The sequence below is a fragment of the Camelina sativa genome, chromosome 16 (assembly GCF_030686135.1).
Source record: "Camelina sativa cultivar CO46 ecotype springtype chromosome 16, ASM3068613v1".
NCBI classification, from domain to species: Eukaryota; Viridiplantae; Streptophyta; class Magnoliopsida; order Brassicales; family Brassicaceae; genus Camelina; species Camelina sativa.
Genome location: NC_141895.1, coordinates 5,206,807 through 5,228,853, shown reverse-complemented (window position 1 = coordinate 5,228,853; position 22,047 = coordinate 5,206,807). Strand labels below are relative to the sequence as shown.

The 22,047-nt window shown below is 35.7% G+C and overlaps 3 protein-coding genes and 1 pseudogene across 3 annotated transcripts; 2 read left to right on the top strand and 2 right to left on the bottom strand.

Moving 5' to 3' along the window:
• Nucleotides 1-1,460: 1,460 nt before the first annotated feature.
• Nucleotides 1,461-3,739, top strand: LOC147925143 (uncharacterized). Its single transcript, XM_087492500.1, has 2 exons — nt 1,461-1,600; nt 1,719-3,739. The coding sequence occupies exons 1-2, from the start codon at nt 1,585-1,587 to the stop codon at nt 3,737-3,739; spliced, it is 2,037 nt and encodes a 678-aa protein (XP_087348626.1). The 5' UTR covers nt 1,461-1,584.
• Nucleotides 3,740-5,481: 1,742 nt separating this feature from the next.
• LOC104753403 (uncharacterized protein At3g43530-like) lies at nt 5,482-7,635 on the bottom strand (annotated as a pseudogene).
• A 1,184-nt stretch (nt 7,636-8,819) lies between these two features.
• Nucleotides 8,820-12,552, bottom strand: LOC104749913 (DNA replication factor CDC6-like). Its single transcript, XM_010471626.3, has 16 exons — nt 12,160-12,552; nt 11,924-12,014; nt 11,595-11,815; nt 11,425-11,499; nt 11,231-11,340; nt 11,034-11,140; nt 10,882-10,941; nt 10,683-10,756; nt 10,434-10,484; nt 10,293-10,342; nt 10,075-10,156; nt 9,877-9,966; nt 9,558-9,620; nt 9,351-9,446; nt 9,159-9,248; nt 8,820-9,072 (listed from the first exon to the last, which is right to left on the bottom strand). Exons 1-16 carry the CDS (start codon nt 12,376-12,378, stop codon nt 9,040-9,042), a joined length of 1,512 nt encoding a protein of 503 aa, XP_010469928.2. The 5' UTR covers nt 12,379-12,552; the 3' UTR covers nt 8,820-9,039.
• Nucleotides 12,553-16,990: 4,438 nt separating this feature from the next.
• LOC104749912 (uncharacterized) lies at nt 16,991-20,091 on the top strand. Its single transcript, XM_010471625.2, has 3 exons — nt 16,991-17,243; nt 17,450-18,871; nt 19,748-20,091. Exons 2-3 carry the CDS (start codon nt 17,502-17,504, stop codon nt 19,995-19,997), a joined length of 1,620 nt encoding a protein of 539 aa, XP_010469927.1. The 5' UTR covers nt 16,991-17,243; nt 17,450-17,501; the 3' UTR covers nt 19,998-20,091.
• The last annotated feature ends 1,956 nt before the right edge of the window (nt 20,092-22,047 follow it).

The window sequence follows — 22,047 nt, the reverse complement described above, 5'->3', positions numbered from 1 at the left end:
AAAAAATTCAAATCACAACATATGTAGAAAAAATTCTGCATTTAACTAATCATAAGTATTATATGAAAATTCCAAACAATTTGTAAATAAAAGAAAGTAAAGATGATAAGAGAATCATAATTTGAAATCTTAACAAAATCTTCGAAATTTAGTTATTTAAATAATTATATTGTGTACTTGGATATAAAATCTTAGTTTTTGAAATTCTGATTGGTTTATATTTTTATAAAATATATTTAGTAATTTTCGTCAATAATTTATTTGAGAGAGAAAATATATTCTTTTATTTTTCTTGATATTTTTATATTTGATCTGGCACTTTTTTTTTGTTTTTTAATTAATTATCTTTATTAAATTAATTAACTAAGCTTAATTAAGTAGGTCTAATGGCAATTGAATGTAACTTTTAACACATTTTAAGTTTAGTTTCATATTTGTACTTCCCAATTAATATAGTAGGATTACCACTTGCTAGTTGCTACCCCAAATAACTAGTGGTAAAATATTACAAAAAAAATATTTGTGGTCAGATACTCTTGATGCAATTTGTGGTAACAAGTGGGTAATTAATTAATTTATGTTTGATAGATAGATTAGCTTTAAGGAAAAAAAATGCCTTAATATTTGTAATTATCAGCAGGTTTTCTATATGTGACCTCAATATTTTCTTTGCTTTTAAGCCCAAAAATGCCTTCCAGGAATTATGAGACAGGTCGATATGAAACTGGACCAAACTCTATAATACCCTTGCAATCAAAAGTTTATTCATCAATACTCTTTTGTGGTCTAAGTACCCTTTGACAAAGGTTGACCAACATATGGACCAACATATACCCCTAAATCAAAAAGAAAAACATGTGGACCCCATCAATTTTTTTCCACCAATCGGGTTCCTTCTCTCTCCCCTCTCTCTCCCGATCTCGTCCCCGCTCCCCCATTGTTGCTCCTCTCCCCCTTCCAATCGATACAAATCGAGTCCATAGAAATCGATTTGATTCCAAACGAAAGCAAAAGATTGGGATTGAAGCAAACATCAAAGCAAAGCAGAAGATTCAGGTGATATTCTTACATTTATTTACCAATGCAATTAGGGTTCTTGAGGTTCATCCTAAAGCAATTAGGATATATACCTTGAATGCTCATTCAATTTATTCTCATTTGTATTAGTGTCGAAATGGGTCGCATACTAAGTGGATTGTAACACTTCATTCGAACTGAATCGTAAAAATATTCCGAAATAAATAGTGATTTTGTGGAGTCGATGTAGTACAACTGGTAGACTAGGTATAACTGATACGGGTACAACTGGTAATAGTTTGGTACAACTTAAACGGGTACAACTGATACAATTTTGGTACAACTTGGTAATACTATTTACACGAAAGAGGTTCCAATGTGAGTTTTTTATTTTATTTCAGGCACAATGAATAATAATCGTCGGATAATCATCGTTTTTGATTACGGGGGATATTATGCAACAAGGGAAAATGAACTAAGATGGATTTCAAGAGAAAAAGTTCATCAATCTCTTAGAATGGAGACATCTATTGAAGAGGTCAGTTATTCTGCATTGGTGCAGAAAATATGCAGAAAGGCGAAGGTTGATGAAACTATGACTGAGCTGAAATTGAGTTACGTTCCCGAATCAGTGCATCCTAAGAGACTGATACACATACATGATGATAATGATCAGATGTGTTATTTGGAAATGAATCCAGATCAATTCCAAGTTTTGCATGTGGAAGTCGTGAATGATGTTGAAATAAATCAGGGGGATGAGCAAAGTCGAGGGACTGTAGGTTGTTCACTTAATGAGGAGTTGATTTCAAGTAGTAGAGCGACATATGAGAACACGATGTATGAAGGTGAGCCGTCTGAACGTTTTGAGATGATGGAGAATAGTGATGGGAACATGGTTCTTTATCAAGAACAGTCTGAAGAACGAGCAATAGTAGATAACTGTGATATGATTGAAGGTTCTGAGGTCACACCAGTTGTAAATCGTGAATGGGAAGATGGTTTGGATTTGACTTTACGTCAAGAATTTGAAAGCAAGCAAGCAGTTAAAGATTTAGTTGAAAAAGCTGCACACAAGAACTGTTTTGAGTTTGTTATTGTGAAGTCGGATACTATGTTGTTTGTGGTTAAATGCTGTGAATTTAAAAGGGGTTGCAAGTGGTCTTTACGAGCTGCGAGGAATGGGAATTCAGACAGTTTCTCGATCAGAACTTACAACAAGACGCATACGTGCTTGAGGTCAGATACAAGTACAATGAGGAGAAAAAGGAGAGGCACACCACATTTAGTTGCATCAGTTTTGTGTGAAGATTACCCATGTTTGATAGACACTCCAACTCCCAAAAATCTCATCCCTTTGGTTCAATCAAGAGTTGGTGTTAAAGTGTCTTACTCGACCGCAAATAGAGGAAAAAAATTAGCTGCATATGATCTTCGCGGTACTCCAGAGGATAGTTTTAAGTTCGTGCATTGTTATATGCACATGCTGCAGACAATGAACCCAGGTACAATTTCATTTGTTGAATTGGATGAAGCACAGAGGTTTAAGTACTTGTTCTTCGCCTTGGGAGCGTGCATTGAAGGCTTCAAAGCTATGAGAAAGGTGATCATTGTTGATGCAACAAGTATTAAAAATGTCTATGGTGGAGTACTAATCGTGGCTACAGCTCAAGATCCGGATCATCACCATTATCCGATTGCATTTGGTGTAGTTGATGGTGAGAAAGATACAAGTTGGACCTGGTTTTTCAGCAAATTGAAATCAGTTGTACCAGATTGTCCTGAACTGGTCTTCTGTTCTGATAGAAATCAAAGCCTAATCAAGTCAATAAATACGGTGTACCCGTTATCTCATCATGGGTATTGTATTTATCATTTGTCCCAGAATGTTAAATTGAGCTGCAAAAACGTGAACAGGGATTTAGTTGCGACGAAGTTCATGGAATGTGCTAAGGCTTACACAGAGCCTGAGTTTGAGAAACTCTATGCTGATTTTATCAGAAGGTATCCAGCTGCAAGTACTTATCTTGATAATCATGTAGGACAGAACAAATGGGCTCGATGTTATTTTCCAGGAGCTAGATACAACATAGACACCACTAATACGGTTGAATCTATCAATGGTGTCTTTCGATTTGCAAGGGCATACCCGTTATTACCAATGATTGATGCGATTGTTAGTAAAGTGGCTGAATGGTTTAACAAATACAGGAAGATATCCTTAGAGACTCCAAAAGAGCAGAAATTAGTCCCTTTTGTTGAGACACTGATGCACACAAGGTGTTCTGAAGCAAAGCTCTTACCAGTGACTGAACTAAACAGCTATTTTCTGGAATACAGCGTGACTGGAGTTGATGGTAGTAGTTATGTGGTTGATCTGAGAAGGAAAACGTGCTACTATAAACATTTTGATATTGACAGATATCCGTGTGTGCATGCAATTGCTGTTGCGATGGAAGCAGCAAGGAACGTTGGTAATGAGATCCAACTGCATGACTTGTGTAGTAAGTACTATTGGATGGAGCAGTGGGCATTGGGGTATTCGAGGACGATATATCCAGTTCCTATCATGTCTATGTGGATGGTCCCTGACGATGTACGTGCTAAGATTGTTCTTCCTAAGTTTTATGTCACAAAAAGAGGAAGAAAACCAACAAAAAGGATTCCATCAGCCGGAGAACATGGACGCAGGAAGAAGAAGAAAAATTCGAGTAGGAGCTAGTTTGATAGTGAGGGTTCTCGGACTTAGTTTCTTATTTGGAGAACTTAGTAAAACTTGTTTTTTCCTCGGTACAACTATTGTCATTTGTGTGTGTTTGTTTTTGTGGATTATCTTGATAGACATGTTTGCTTATCTTTATGGGAAAACTTATTTCAGTTAAATTGTGATTATCTTCCTTAGGTTAGTTGAAAAAAATAATTAAATATATTATTTATAATTAAAAATTGTAATTAAAATTTTATAATTAAAAATAATTAAAAAAAATATGATATTTGTTAACAACAAAAATATTATATAAATTTTCAAATAAAAATAAATATGATATTTGTTAACAACAAAAATATTATATAACTAATTGAAAGAAAGAATTGTCATAACAATTTTCATCATATTCAAGGTTTACCATGAAACACCATATACTTTAAGGGTTCATTTGTCGTTGTAAACCACATATAATTACAAAAGTTTAGGAAATTATCTTTTCAAACATATGATCGCATGAACATGTGTAAATGTATCTCAATTAACCGTAAACCATGTGTGCAACTAAAATTATTGGGCTTTGACATGGTATAACTAAAAACAATAAAAAATTCGGAATTGTACAACTTGTCAAGATCGGTACAATCTAAAAACTTGGAACAACTAGTGCATTTTTGCGGCTACACATGTGTAAATTAGCGGCTACACGTGTGTAAATTGGCGGCTACACGTGTTTTTATGTGTCCCAAACAAAATTTCAATTTTTGAAAAATTAAAATTGAAGCCAAGTATGCTAGGGCGGGTTTAGGCTCGATTTTGCGATTTCTGGATCAAAAAAAAAATCATTTCTCTCCCTCTCTTGCGATTTCTGGGTTCCTACAAAAAAAAATCATTTCTCTCCCTCTCTTTCCTAGTTAGGGTTTGCGATTTCTGGGTCATCTCAAATCTTGAAATGAGCTACGATTCTGGAGCATCGAGGACCTCATGTGGCAATTCCTCTAATCGAGTAAGGTTTCCAGGCATCCAAAAAAAATGTCATTGTGGTTCGGCAGTAGTTGAGATAATCTCTCACTCGATCTCAAACCCTTGTCCTCGCTACTACCGTTGTGCGTATGCAGCACAAAGAAAGGTAAATATATTCTAATATTCGTTGATTATCTCTTACATTTATTTACCAATTTCTGTCTTATATGTAGCTTGTCAACGACACACATGTGTTTAAATGGGTGGATGAGGCATTGGTGGATGAAGTACAACAATTAGATTTTCAAGTGGGTGTCCTCGAAGAAGAAGTTAGACAGCTGAAGATGGATAGGAGCAGAGATATGAAGAAAATTAAGCAGATCTGTTTTCTCATTTTTTTTGGATGTCTTCTTGTGGTATGTCTCGGAAGATGGTACAACTAAGTAGAACTTGTTCTTGGAAGATGGTACAACTACGTAGTACTTTCTAATAGTACAACTAAATAAAACTTGTTCTTTGTAATGGTATAACTAAGGATCGTTTGTCTGGTTCCATTTGACGATTGCCGGTAATTTGTCTTGTTCTTGTGTGTTATTTTGGGACCGTTATTTTGTATGCTTAAACACACAAAGAGTTCACATACTGACTTTAACATTCCAACCAAGTTGTACTTAAAAACATAGAGTTGTACTTAAAAAAAACAGAGTTGTACCTAGTTAAACATTCCGAGTACTTAACAAAAAACATAAAAACAACCAAAGAGTTCACATACTGACTCATACAAGATTACATGCTCCTTACTTTTTGGAGGGCTTCTGCCTTGTTATAATAGGACTCCGACTCCTTACGACAATGGAAGGTCCCGTCCCCTTCTTACTTATAATCTTCACCTTTGTACCAAGTTGTTCTCCACTGTCTCCTTCTCTTGTTCTCTTTTTTCTCTCGTATCTCACTGGATCCTTCTCCATTGGATCCTTCTCCACTGGATCCTTCTCCATTGGATCCTTCTCCATTGGATCCTTATCCACTGGATCCTTCTCCCTCTCGGCCTTCTCCTTCTCGGCCTTCTCCCTCTCGGCCTTCTCCCTCTCGGCCTTCTCCTTCTCGGCCTTCTCCTTCTCCGCCTTCTCCTTTTCAGCCTTCTCCTTTTCGGCCTTCTCCTTTTCGGCTTTCTCCCTCTCGGCCTTCTCCTTCTCGGCCTTCTCCTTCTCGGCCTTCTCCTTTTCAGCCTTCTCCTTTTCGGCTTTCTCCCTCTCGGCTTTCTCCTTCTCGGCTTTCTCCTTCTCGGCCTTCTCCTTCTCGGCCTTCTCCTTCTCGGCCTTCTCCTTCTCGGCCTTCTCCCTCTCGGCCTTCTCCTTCTCGGCATCCTCCTCCTCTATAGCCTCATTTGCACCAACTCCGTCACACTCATTTGCACCAAATTCCTCGCTTGGAAAACCTCCTTCTCCATTTCTTTCCCAGTTCACATATGTTTCCACCGATTTGATCCTAGCATCCATGTCATCAAATTTTTCGTTGATTTCCTTAAACCCCTTCTTCACCAGATCTTCTAGCTGAATCAAGCTAGCTCTTAGCTGAATCAAGCTACCTCCTACCATATCATTCTCCGAATTCGCATCATCCTTAGTCACATCATTCGGATCCACATCATCCGGATCCACATTCTAAATCACCGGATTAGCCTCAAATGATCGGGCGGCCACATCTAGGTTGTGAAGCTCTTCAAACCAAATTGACTTGTCCTTTTCAATTAAACGTTTGCTCCAACCATCAGCAACTGGATCATCCGCATCATCCCAGCCACCATCCTCATCTATGATCATGGCTAAAAGGCGTGCCTCCCGAGGAGTTGGAGTTAACATACTATCAATCTCCTGTCAAAATAAACAAACATAACATACTATCAATCTCCTATCAATCAATGTTACATAAATAATGAATCTGATAAGTAATTTACATAAATAATGAATATGAATAACTAACCTTAGTTGTACCAAGTTGGTCATATATTTCTTTCAAAGAAAAACCTTTCTTCTTACTTGCTTTAAACTTCATCTTGCACATCCGAGGACAGTTACGGTGTGCATGTGAATCAGAAACGTCTTCTCGGAAGGTGTTCTTTAGCATAGGAATTGCTTCAAACGCAAGAAGCTACACACAACACAAGAACATTCAATGTTTAGTTGGATCCAATTATACTAAGTTGTACATTTTGAAAACTAATAATTACCTCCAAAGGAATGATGAAACTAGGAAAGACCCACTGTGGACCCACAACTCCATCAAAGTGTCCCATCAAATGAAAGATGTCTTTCATATTCTCATCAAATGCCATTCGACCCCAAGGGAATGTTCTACACAAATCAAGATCATCCACAGCTCTAAGAAAGAAAGGCTCCACAGAGGGTGCATTCTTTCCACCCTTTTTCTTCCCTATGATGACGCTAGATAAAAAATACAGTACGGCCATCTTCAAACGATCCTCTGAAGGTTTCTTCATCGAAAGTAGCTTCGCTTTGACATCTCCATATTGTATTATTTGTCCACCTTTAAATTGCTTCCGAGCAAAATTTAAACTGCCCAAACCATCCTTGAATTTTGGATACTGATGGCAATATAACCCAGAAATGATTGCCATTTCTCTGAGAGAATACCGGATGGGAGTCCCATTAACAATGAACCAGCATTCATTTTTCTTCTCCAAATGCGCTGTGCGAAGCAACAACATCCACATACCCATCAACTTATGATTCGAATCCTTAGGCATATGGAAGAAATGCTTGAACTGTGGGTGCCCTAAGAACCATTCCAACTCCTCTTCCTTAAGATGACCGCCTAATAAGTTTACCGCCTCTGAAATATAACACTTTCCAGACATCTTGAAAGGCTTCGTATACTGGGAGTAATCAAAGTACATACTCAAAGGTTGCATTACATCGGATTCATCCTCAGATTCCTACAAGACACATATCTAGTTATACCAAGTTTTTCTAAGTTATACCAAGTTATACAGTTATACTTTTTAGAACGAATTCTTATACGGTTATACCAATATAGGGAGAGATACTTACCGATGAATCCTTATCATTTGACTTCTCAATTGAGTCCGTTTTATCGAAATCACGTTCTGATTCATCTCCACGAGTTGCTTCTTCTTCGAGATCTGCTGGGGGATTCGATTTTTCCACATAGCTTGGGTTCTTTGTACGAACCATTATGATTCTTCCACACATGCACACAAAAAACAACAACTGATTTCAACTTCAGCTTCCACAAACCAAATTGAACATAATTTGATGAAACAAACGTTTTGAGGACTTTGTTTCATCAGAATTGAACATAATCTGATGAAACAAACGTTTGTTCCAAGCTTTTCCACAAACCAAATTGAACATAAAACAAACGCTCCAAAATCTGATGACTTTCAACGTTCTGAGGAATCAACACATGAAAAAAATCGACAAAACCCCAAAATTGAAAACCAAATTATCGAAAATCGAAATCCATATTACCCGATTTTGAAAAACAAATAACCCAAATTCGAAAAACCCCAACCTATTTCAACTTACCCAGAATCGAGTTATCCTTAGTTGCACTTGAGGGAGAAGAATAATTAACGGGAATTGAACGAGGGAGAGTGGAGTCGTGAATGAAGGAATTCGAAAAGTTGGGTAGTTAAAGGAGAGATCCGATTTCAACTGGATTGTCCGAATTTTGTGGGTTTGGGTGGGTATAAGGTGGTTGGATCTGTAAATAACAAAAATGATATAGGTTTCTTTGTCTTTAACCACATTTTTGATTAAAAATAAATAAATAAATAGTTTGTTATTTTCGCAGGGGATATGAGAATAGAAGTTTGATTAGAAGGGTATACTAGATTTTAGTCCTATGAAACTTCGGAGTAGTGATGTAAGGATATGACGTGCATAAGCAAGAAACGACAATCACTGCTGTCCTAACTTCTAAGTTTGGTGTTTACTTTACTTCATTGGTTGAGATAGTCTTGAGACCTCTGAATTTTTTTGAGGTCAGCCTTGTTACTTTAGATGAACTTTTTCTTGTGATCTTTTGCTTTGCTAATGCAACACTCTCTCTCTCCCATACATACTGCTTGGCCTGGTTTAGTGAGCGTGAGTTTCCAATATAAAAATCTATCTCCCAGTATCGTTTAATGGTCTTTCTTGTACAGTTGAATGACAGACAGTGAGTTCTCTTTCAAAGTAAGTATGTAAATAATGTATTGTTTGCAACTTGTATAACAGAATAATACAATTTATGTGTACTGTGTTTTTTTATTAACTCTTTGTATTCTATAAAAAAATGGAGGAACCCATTGCTATAACTCAGTAACTTCATCATATAAGACAGTTGCGGAAGAATCGAATTTCCTGTTGTGCAATGAAAAGGGAAAGGTGTTAAATGAATTAAGAAACTACATTTTGGGAATAATAAAACAAAGGGTGTAATGTATAACCTTAAGAGCAAATGTGATGTCTGCTTCATCTACTCTAAGGCTCACTCTCCTTAGCTTATCGTCCCGAGCTTGACTGAGTTTTAGTATCCCCTATGCCAATCCAAAAATGAAATTTTCAGTCAAATGTCTCTTTCAAGATTTACATAAACCATACACAAACATGAGAGTTATAACTCTTATAGGAGTTAGTACCTGGTCATTTAGCACTGTACACATGTTTGTGAACTCTGTGATTCCAGCTGGCGTTATCGTCGAAGATTTACAGATTGCCAAGTATAACTTATTTAACTGCATCAAAGTATGAAAATTCACATATATGAATATTATGTACAAGGTCTTTAGTTATAACTTCATGAAGCTATGCTTGGGACTTTGTGTACTTTCAATCAAGATTTTTACCTCTGCAATGGTTCTATCTTTTTTGCTTCCTCTAAAGGCTTTTGCAGCAGAACAGACTATGATCTGCAAGTTTTCAATATAAGCATGTGAATTTCAGATTCTATCATGTTATCCACCAAGTCATAGAACCAGATACACGCCAACATTGTGCGTTGTGATAGTTGCTCTCTTAGTTAAGGTTAGTACATATTCTCAAACTACATTAACAATACTTTAGATCACACTGGAAAACAAAACTTCAGATTTGTTATATCTCTTTTTTACTTATGAAGACGAAGTACCAGATATCAACTAATCTGTGTGTTGATGTGTAACTTACTTGCTGGTGTTGAGGAAGAGACTGAATGGTGTCGACTACTGGAGATTTAAACGTCTTGGACAATGCAGCTAACATATGATCCATCTTCACCTATAGATTCGATGATAACAATTATGGAATAAGCCAACGGTTTCTATGGATCCTGGATATTTCCATCTTCAGTAAGTGAACTGACTAAAGTAGAGAGTAAATACTAACCACTTCATACTCCTGAACTGGACCCTGTGGTTGTTGATCTATTGATCCTTTGGCTTCTATTCCTAAGATTTCTAGGGCGCTCCTGGAAATCAAATCAATGCGAGTAAACAGGGACTGTTATCTTTAGTGTTATGATTTCAAGAGTAAAATTACAATATATAAAGCCCATTTCAATCTCATTCATCTTATGTAGAAACAAAATTCGTAAGAGGACTAACCTGCAAACACATAGAGCCTTTCTCATGTCTCCTGATGCAGCAGATACTTTCTGGGACAATGCAAACATTAGGAATATCAATAAAGAATCTAAATATGAAAACAAGGTTGAGAGAAAAAAAAATGACATATATTCTTCTTACTCTTGCACAAATTTCCAAGGCATTTGACTGAAATGCTACATATGGAAGTCCCTGTTACAACAGTGAAAGTAATAAATTAAGATCAACATAGAAAGTACCGAGTTTGGATTAGATATATGGCATTGGCATTGGCAACTGCTTTGAAACAGAAAAATGGCATTGTCAATAGATTTATCCTGATATACTAAATCAGACATTCCTCTCTCTGCATCAAAGGTATCTTATATCACAAAATTAAGGTAGACTTACCACAAGCCTTTCCTGCAGTATCCTAAGGATCTGCTCCTTAGAATAGGCACGGAAAGTGACAACCAAAGGTTTGCCTGCACTAATTGGAGTAATAAGTTAGAAGGAGCATACTCAACTTTTATTCTTCATCAAAGCTTAGGGACATATGGTGAAGTATGAAGAATGTTCAAATGGCACATAATGATGGAGAGATGCTTACAGTTGAGAGACTTCAATTTTGGAAGGAAACGATCTGCAAGGTCTATTGCATTTGCTACACCTGAAGGACAAATACGAAATTTAGACTTAATTTGTATGACCAGAGGAAACAGATAAAAAAATATGAGCATTGATAACGTAAGACAGTTTTACCTATAAGTATACAACTTGAAAAAGGCAAAGTTGTGAGCATAAAAAGCTCATGAAGGACACCTCGATCTCTTGTGATCAAGTAATCCATCTCATCTGCAATTATTATCCTGCAGATAAAGTTTGAATGAGCAACAGCGCAACAAATTATGTCTAGCAGGTCACCATATTCACAGACCAAGAAGAAAACAAAAACCTACATCATCTTTGAGCTGGATTGTTGTTGCTTTTGAGAAAACAAGCTCTGGAGTTTTTGTAGAGGTGAAGATGAACCATTAGCTTTCCTCCCGAACTCATTTTTACCAAGTATCTAAAAACAAAATAATTCAATTACCAACTATATTATAATGAGACCAAGAAAACTTCGAGGTGTTTCTATTGCAGAAGGTCTTACCTTGGAGAAAATATCTGTAGTTTTTGTCAGTGATGTGCAATTAACAGACACTGTTTCTGGACAAGGCAAACCCGCCTGCAAGATTTCATGAAAGATAGATCAGTCCTTCTATTCTATTAATAGATTCACACCAACCACAAGTTCTGAATCAGAGAGACAAGACTGATTACCTGTTTCGCCCAGTCTTCAGCTTGTTGTCTTACTTTCTCCATGGATAGTGACTTCCCAGTTCCAGGACAGCCACATATATACAAACTCCCAGCCTTGTTCTGTTCCATACAACCTTTAACAAACTCGAAAACCCGTCTCTGCTCATCCTCACGGCAAACAACAGTTGACGGTGCCTTAGACACATGCAATGCCTCCTTCACAGCTTTCATTTGTTCCTCATCTGGACCCATTCAAATACAAACATTCAATTATACAATCAAACTCACTGAGAGCCTTAAAAACTCAATACAATACTAATGAATGAATCAAAAGGCTCATATGTAAATACCTCTAGGGTTCCACTTTGATTCAACATCTAAGTTCTTCGCTGCTGATATCACTGGATTCGCCAAATTCCCATTAGAATCTTCCTTAATCTCCTGCAATCGATCCAACATTTTTATAAATCATTACAGATTCAGATTTTTAACTAAATACCAAAATCGAAACAAGAACTACAAATTCGAATCGAATCGATTCTCACTAGGCCTTAACAGCTACAACCAAAAGAACGAAGGAGCTTACCTCATCAGACGTCTTAGGGATTGGAACAGCACACCGTTTCATCGGCGTGGAAATCGAATTCACAGGCGTCGACGATGAAACCTCCGCAGCGGAATCAGATCTCAACTTGCGTTTCCGACAAGTGTTGACTTCGGCGGATCTAAGACCTCCGGTAACCTCCAATCTGGAGCCGACGACATGCTTCTGAGGGGATGAACTAGGTCCAGCGATGGCAGGCATTGTAGCTTAATAATATCAGAAGATGACGGAGATCGAGATTGAGATTGAGATCCGAAGTGAGGAAGAATCAATCTCATGGTCGATGCTGCTGGGTTTTATGAGGAAATGGGATAACAAAAAAATTAAAGGAAAAAAAAATTAAGAAAAAAAAATAAACAAAAGAGGGAAAATGGTAGTAGCGGGAAAACGCAATACCAACAGATTTATTTCGCCGCCCGGTTTTGTTCGGCTACCGTTTTAAACCATCAGGTTCGCGGCAATTTTATTGGGCCGAGTTCTGATTAAGCCTCATGTAAGACCTTTAAAGGCCCATCTTAGAACTTCTAAATAACCACGTTGCCATCCAAAATTCCAAACGAAACCTCTCATACAATTTTGGTTATGCCTTACTTATTGCTTAATTAGTTCTTGAAATTTTTTACTACAAACCAAGTAACAAACTAGACTAGTTTTTCACATTTTACGTTTATAGTGAGAAAAAATAAGTGAAACTACTATATATAGGTTACTCACCCTTAACTACTTGATATATCAGAAATTACATAATGACAACAAAACCAAAAAAAAAAAAAAAAAGAATCAGAATAGAAGATAGAAAAGCATAGTGGTCGGTTTGTCAATGCACTTATATTTATTTATTTGCTCATATATAATCATTGAAGTATGAGATATCAACATATAGTGGAGATATTTTTTCATATCTGGTTCATAAAAGGTTTTATGGAAGAAGGATAACCACATTAAATGAGAAATCGATGGTTTATATCATCTGATATGTACCCAAAATATCAAAGGCATAGATAGATATATATATAAGAAAGAGATATATATCCACATAAAATCGATGATATATCATATGATATGTAGCCAAATAAAAAACCAATGCATATATATATTTAAGAAGGATATATATCCACATAAAACGATGATATATATGTAGCCAAAACCTCAATGCATTGATATATACAAACAAATAAAAAAATATCAATGTATATAAGATAGGAAAATTTTGATCTAGGAAATAAATCTAAGGAGGTTGTTGAATTGCATATAGATCATTAAAGCATTGTAATAAGATCATATTTACGTGTCTAAGAGAGTAAGATACGCAACTTGGAGACATTTTTGCACAATTTTTTCTCTTTTAATCAGTAAAAGGAAAATTATTATATGAGAGCTTTTATCAAGCTGAGCTAAATGTAAAGCCTCTAACCTTAGATATTTGTTATGGTGTTTTAATAGAAGTACTCTATGACATAGTATGTCTTCATTAACAATCTTGGGAACTTAGCAGCAAAGAACTGGTCTAACCCTTCGAGATTGCAAGGTCAGTGTCATGGTACTGAAATAGGTCACTAGCTTCTTGTAAGAAAGTAAACCTTATCTCAGATTCCCAAAACATTGGATGGAGCAGAGCTTGTGATACACTTCAACCAAAAAATATTCTCTTGCATTTAGACAATTATGAATTTAGTTAGTATTTTCATTAGGCCTGGGCATAAAAACCGTACCCGAATACCCAACCCAGAACCCGACCCGAAAAACCGGGTTCGGGTTGGGTACGGGTTTGCCTATAAAACCCTATTGGGTTCTATTTTCTAATACCCGTGGGTTCGGGTTAGGATCGGGTAATATCCGGTACCCGTTTGGGTACCCATTAAACCTGAACATATAAACATATTTATAATATTTATCATTAATATAATGCAATTACCCCAAAATTATGATTATAATTTTGAATATTTCATTTAGTTTTATACCTAAATATCAAAATATCTAAAATATTTTGTTATGTAAGTCAAAATTTAACTAAATTTATTTAAATTTAATTATATTATTTTTGGGTATCCGGTAGTTCGGGTACTAATCGGGTTCTAAAATTTGTAATCCAAACCGATCCGAACCCGATAGTACCCAAACCGAACCGAACCCATATATCTAAAAATACCCAATGGATTCTATTTTTCTAAACCCGTTTACCCGAACCCGAATGGATAATACCCGAACCCGAACGGATTACCCGAATGCCCGGCCCTAATTTTCATTATCAACCTAGACCACAATGTTACTCTGCTCTTAGATTAATTTTGTTTTCCAAAGTTATTCAACCTATCAACTGATATATATCCACATAAAATCAATGGATATATCAATATATCATATGATATGTAGCCAAATAAAAAAATCAATGCATGGATATATATATGTATATATAAGAAGGATACATATCCACATAAAACGATATGGTGATATATTGATATATATATATATATATATATGTAGCCAAAACCTCAATGCATTGATATATACAAACAAATAAAAAAAATATCAATGTATATAAGATAGGAAAATTTTGATAAATACTAGGTAGAAAGAAGATAATAGATAATAAGAGTGGTGGCCTTTGTTATGTCTCTCTCCATTTGATTTTCATATTGGCTCTATCCTCCTGTCAAGAGCCAACATGCATGAAAGCACATCGTTCCTATACGTTTGGTGCCAATTTATTTCCTATATGTTTAGTTCTACATTTGTTTTTCTATTCAAGATTTGGAGCTTGCGAACCATTTTTTTCAATTGAATGAAAAATAGTTAAAACTTTTTGGTGGGTAATCTCTTCTCATTTGTCAGGATTTCATACTCTAAAAGAAAATTATTTCTGAAATTAAGTAGTCTATCTTACACATAACAGTTGCATACTATCAGCTCATATGGTTACTTCCTAACCAAAACCATTTCCGAGTTCAATATGGTTAAATGTCGGATGGTCTTCGTAAAATAGATACTACACTGATGTTTTAGATTATCTTGATCGTATCTTTTTTGGTCAAGGTTCACAAATTATTTAGAGTCATAGGTTCGTAAAACCAGTGAAACACTCTCATGTAATATATAGTTGTTGTTATTGCATGTCTAACATCTTACTTGTCTACCATTATGCTTAATTATATACATATAAATTAATATTATCGAATTTTCAATATCTTCACCATATGAAATGCCCATCATATCAATCTTCATAAACCAACCCCCTTGATATCATCACATGGTGTAACCTATCATTTTCTCTTTGTTTTTATTTACCCTCCATACGTTTTCGGACATTTAGCATTTTGATTTTATGATTTGTCTGTAGTCTTCCTTGTCGCTGCTGCCCATTAGCAATTACTTTCATCATCACTTATTCACTTACATAATCTATAACAAACTTATTTTCACCTTTTAGAAATTGTACATTTCCTCAAAAGAAAACAGAGAACCTACTATTACTTATATTGACGGGCCATTGCGGGAATACGAGAATATTTAATAGAGCTAAGCAGATCCCACATCCTTAGCCTACTGTCGGACAATGGTCCACACCTCAAATTGATGATAATAAATCATTTAGAAAATTCGTATTAGAAAAAAAAAAAAAAAATCTATGAACCCTCTAATACTAGTATTTGAAAAAATATTTATCAAATGATTAGTTTGGCTTATAAATTTCATATTCTTTTTTGTCAAACATTTCATATGATATTTCAAGAAAATTTGTTTGATAACATGGCGTTTAACGAACTTTAAATTATAAATTTTCAGTTCCTACTCCATGATCTATTTCCACAATGCTTAATAAATTCAACAACACATTTCATATCCGATCGATATCGTAAACCAATTAACCAAGTAAACGAGACAAGCTAACTATATCGATATAATCCATGATTCTCCAAAGCTTTTTTCTAACGAAAATTTATCGATCGTCCAACTAAAGAAACTAGGATGGGGCAAGATTCCACCGTACGTGTTTTCAATGACATTGAATAGAAATATATAAGTTTAATGACATTGACATTGAATAGAAACTAGGAGAGTCCAATGAAAGAAAGAACAATAAATATCAACCGCATTAAGAAGGACATGAGCCAAATTATCAACGAGTGCCGTCAATTTGTTCACCTTCTTCTAATGTCACTGTCTCAGACTCTCCAAAATTTATACCAACTTAGTTATTTGTTACATTCATCATTGCACTTGCACATGATGTAACTAAAACCATATTGAGAAACTGTGCAATTATAATCTCCCTAAAACAGAGTTTTTTTTTTTTATATATTCTTTCGCTAATTTGATAATGTAATTTACTATAAGCGGGTTATATGATCCATTGCATCACTAGAAAAATATTGATCTCCCACATTTCAATTTTGAATCAAACGTATTTCATTTTTACTATATAAAACAAAAGATTCAAACACCAAAAAAAAGTAAAACAAAATTATACGAAAGAGAGCAAAATGAACATGGACGCAATTCGCAACACTTAGGTATAGAACCCACACATCAAAGTTAACGCCAGATTACATGGACATTTTTGCAAAAACTGTTAATGTCACACTCCTTAATTGGTATTTTCTTTTTAATATTCTATATAAAATACCTACGTGGCTTTTCGAAGTCCGTTGATTGGTTAATTAATAAATTACAAGTATGAGAAAATGACGAGAAACAAAGAAACCCAATGTCTGGGAGTCACGTGGCATATCTTAAAACCGTCAGATTAATAAATGACTCTTTTCTCCTCTCCCGGTTTAATAATAATAATCATGTGAGTCGGTTCTTGTCACCGGCTTACTTGTTTGTCAGGTTCTTAACGTCGCTGTTTCACCGGCTGATATATATATATATTTTTTATTTTAATTATTTTTGATAAACTCGTGCGTTAATTAACTAAACCCGTTGTATTCGCATCTCTGTATATAAAAGCTCTTCATCTCACTCTCTCTCTCTCTCTCCGCTTAAAGTGAAGCGGCCTTCCTCAGGATTTTCCCGAGAAAGTTTTATTTTTCTCCCGAGAAAATTTCAGACGTAAATTTTTTCCGGTGAGTTTTTTCTTCCTCCTTACACCTAAGAATCGAACATTTCTCGAGTCTTTATAGTAACTTTATTCCGAAAATTTTCATCGATTCTCGTGAACATTAGCTTTCCACGATCCGATCTGATCTGCCATCTGTTAATGATTCAAAGAGCCCTCTCTCTCTCTCTCTCTCCCAGTATTGATTGTTCTATATTCTCTTTTGATTAACAGGAATATAAGGAGAAGCCATTGTTGTAGTATTCTCTGTGTTTTGAGTTTCCGCATGGGGGTGAAAGTAGCTTCTTCTTCATCTCCGTTCCTTCATTGGACGACGACTCAACCTATCGTTCATCAGTGTTCGTCCCCTTCTCAAACCCTACCTTCAAAACGACGGCGGAGCATTGGTCACGACGACGTACGGTTCCTATCTTCTCGATTTGCCCCGCAGAGGTTGATGAACCGTTCAGCTCTTTTAGGAACGAAGCTTCATCGCTCCAAGTCATGTGACCTATGGGAATCATCATCATCATCACCTAGACCTATTCGAAGAGTTTGTAGCGCAAGGTTAGATCCTCCATTCTCCGATGAGGAGTTTTCTAAAAAGATCCAAGAGCTTACTCTCAGATTCAATGTCCCAAACCTATACGGTTCAGAGCCTCACGATTACAAAGCTAACTCAATGGAGCCGCCGTGGAACGAGATGGTGCATTTGTCGAGTATTGAAATGAAAGCAAACAGTGTTGACCTTCCTCTTTCGCTTAGGATCATGAAGAAGAAGCGACAATGGGAAGGAGTCAAACAAGTTGGTGAATCAGCGTGTTGTTCCATGAACAGAGCGTTTTCGTCGATGGTGTTTATGATTAGGGAGCTTCAGAGCTTTACTCTGCATATGAGAGAGGTTCTGTTTTACGAAGATTTGCAAGAGATCTTGCTTAGAGTTAGAGAAGAGTTGCACCAATCTTTCGTTTGGTTGTTTCAACAAGTCTTCTCCGCGACACCTACGTTGATGGTTTACGTTATGATACTCTTAGCTAACTTCACTGTTTACTCGATCGGGAGCAACTCTGCTTTAGCTGCTCCTCTTCCTCAGATGGTTACAGAGGTAACAACCGTCAGTGAAACTGATGAAGCAACAAACGTGAAGTTCGATTCCACGATTGTGAAAACGTTCTTTGTATCATCGTCGTCTCCCAATGGGAATACAACTTCGGTTGGTGGTAACAACAATGGCGGCGGCGGTGGAAACATTAAGCCGGTGTTAAGTGGAACAGATGGTGGTGATGGATTCGATGGATCAGAACAGTTCAGAACAATCATACCCGAAGGAGTTTCTCAATTGTCATCATCGAGTTTTGGGTCAACGACTACAGAGTCAGAGCCGTCAGTATCGGGACAAGATGAAAACAGGCTGTGGAATTCGATGGTGGAGGAAGCAGATCGAATGCAGTATTCAGACATAGATGATTCGTTGGATCACGACACTAGGAAGCGGTTCGTGTCTTCTGTTGAGGCTCGAGTAGAAGCAGAGGAAGACACGGATTACTTCAAAACAGAGCTTATGTACCAAACAGGACTGTCTCAAGAGCCTAATAATCCTCTCTTACTTGCTAACTATGCTCAGTTCCTCTACCTCGTCTCTAACGACCATGACAGGTAACTAAACATTTTACTGCTCCCTATGTTAAAGTTAAAAAACTGTTAAACCTTAGTTTAGCTTGAGTAGATTTGGTTTCAGAGTTTGCGTCGAATCTTCCCTTTAGATTCTTTGGGGTTGTGAATTGTGAGGCTACAAGTTGATTGCTAGGAGTCAAAAGTAGGCGCATACCTCGATGATTTTTCTATTCACTAGTGGGACATACTTGGTGTGGAAATCATAATTGTTTTTGTTATAATAAATAAATTGGTATCAGCAGAATCAACCATAACGAATAGAGTGGAACCAATTCTTTTCCTCTTCTAGGAAAAACGACATTACATAAAATATCTCACAGAGAATAATAAAAGAGTTGTAGCCAATGAGCTTTGAGTCTTTGAGAAGGTTTTAGTGATAGTGGAGTTTACGGTTGTGTTTTAAAGTCTCCCCACCAGTACCCAACACCAAAAGTCTCTGTTTCACAATTTGTCTTCTAGATTTTTTTCCCCACCCAATTCAATTAACCCATGTTTTTGTCATTGGCTTTATTTTATAGCTAACGCTAACGTAGTAAAGTTACAAAGCTGGTAGTTAGTGTTATCTAGAATGTAGCATTCTCTGGTTTAACAAAGCATTATAGAGTTTATTGACACGGTGGAATGGTTTGATATCCTAACCAATCCTTTTTGTTAATATCTACCAATATTGGTTATTGAGACACTTCTATCACATTCTACAACCGTTACTAGTTCATATTATTATATATGGAAATTTAATATTCACACGACAACACTTTTGGCGTTATTCATCCCTCATCTTTAATGCATTCCACATGTCTTACTTATCTCTAATGAATAAATATCTCACGTGATTTCCATATAATAATTGTGTAACAGAGCGGAAGATTACTTCAAACGAGCGATAGGAGTGGAACCGAAAGACGCGGAGGCGCTTAGCAAATACGCGACGTTCTTATGGAGAGCACGAGACGATCTTTGGGCGGCTGAGGAGACTTTCTTGGAAGCCATCGATGCCGAGCCGACCAACTCGTACTACGCCGCTAATTACGCCAATTTCTTGTGGAACACTGGCGGTGATGACACGTGTTTCCCTCTTGACGACGAGGCTCAGGAAGACACCATCTAGATAAGATGGTGCAACAAGTTGTCTCTCTATTAGAAAAATATAAACAAAATGATATACAAGTACTACTAATTAATGAATATAAAACATATGTGCATACCATGTGTGTATTATGTATATGCCTGTTTGTCACCAAGGAGCGATGGTTAAACCGTAAAAGAGTTAATCCCCTTATGGTTGCGATCAGTCTAGCGAAAAGGAAGAAAATATCTCGAAGGGTTTGGTTTGGCTTAGTGGTAGTTGAACGCGTAACTGAGTGAGATAGAGTAGAGCACGTACGTGAGATCGGAGCTGATCTCACCGCCTTGGTTTTGGGCCTATGTCGTGGAACCAAGTGTCTATCCTTTGTTTTGTTTCTTCTTCCATTGAAACGTTTCTTTTATTGGTTTGCATATAGGAGTACTACCAGTACCTAGTCAAAATACTAAAATAGTAATGCAATTTCGGCATGTTTTCAGTTCCACTTTATTTACTTGCCTGTCATATATAACTAATTCAGATGGCCATATTTTTTTGGTGTAACTAATATCGCTATTTTAAATAACAATTGAAAAGAAAAAAAAACAACATCACATTAGTTATATGACTAAATCGTTCCACTTTAATTTGAGGTTTATGTGCGATGTGTATCTTGTATCAGACCTGATAACAACAACACACAAACTCGTTAAATTCATGTGGTTGGCTACTTAATGGAAAGTTTATTTATTTAAATATTGGGTTATGTAGCTAAACTGAATAACAAATAAAATTATATAACATAGAAAAATGTAAGGACTAACACAGCTTCTATAATTCAAAAACATTTTTTTAGGGGTTCAAGCAAATTTATATATTGGTCCGATCCCAAAATGACATTTTAAAACAAGGCTATAAGATTTATATGTAAAACTAAGCTATGGTGGCTCATGGTTAACATGATTTATCATATGAGTATACTCAAATGATGAATCCTTTTTAACCACTGACATATTCATATGGGTAATGTTGTTTAACCGGCCCGGCCCATAGCACAGGCATGCTAAACATGGACTTAGATCCACCAATTTTTTTCGGTTTTCAAGGTCACATATTCTTTTTTTATGAGGTAAACAAGACCATATAATTTATTTGTAGTGTTATTTAATTAGAAAATACATACATTCTTTTAAAAATAGTACTATTATTTATTTAAAATGTTTGTATGACCACATATTTTTATTTTCTTTTAGTTGTATACTTGTATTTTAGGTATTTTTTTGTTACTTTTTTGCAGTCATTTGTTTATAAAATATATTAGAATTCTACTTTTTTAAAAAAAATATAGAAAAATATTATTATAACAAATATGCCACATTATTTTTTTCGCTTCGGACCACCAATTTTATTGGACCGGCCTGCCTTTAATCCTTCTATTTATCTTTGTTTTGTTCATTGTAGAAACTTATCAAAAAAAAAGATCAACCACAACATTACCTTCTTCTTCTATGTTAGTCATGTTGCTAACAAAGTAACAATTCTTGTTAGGTCACAGACTTAACACTTTCTCTTCTCATCTAAACTCTAGTTCTTCTATTTCTCATCTAATTTCTACTTCGAGATTTATTTGAATTGATCAAATTTAGATGGGAAATAATTCAATAGTAGGATTGTATTATTGTTCAAACCCATAACAATTTTAAGAACTCAATGATGTACTATTTTGAGACTCAACCATTCTTAACTTATTAATTCTCAATTAAAAATACATACTATTACAGAAGAGATTCATATATGTACAACATGATCCACATTGGTGATGTCAGTTGATGATCTTTCTTAAGATGTGACCAATAAAATTTTAGTAATATGAGATTCTTAGCCTTTTCTGAGTTACTTAAATTTTACTAGATTGATCTTGTTTTGCTACTCATCTCTTGTGACATTATTTTCTTCCTAACTTGTTTTTGATGAACCAAATTCTATAAATGAAATAATTTTTACATCTTCTTAATATATGGGTTGTTTTCTGTAGTACTAATTAACAATGAAAAAATTTTAAATGAAAATTTTGTAGAATCAACAATATAACACT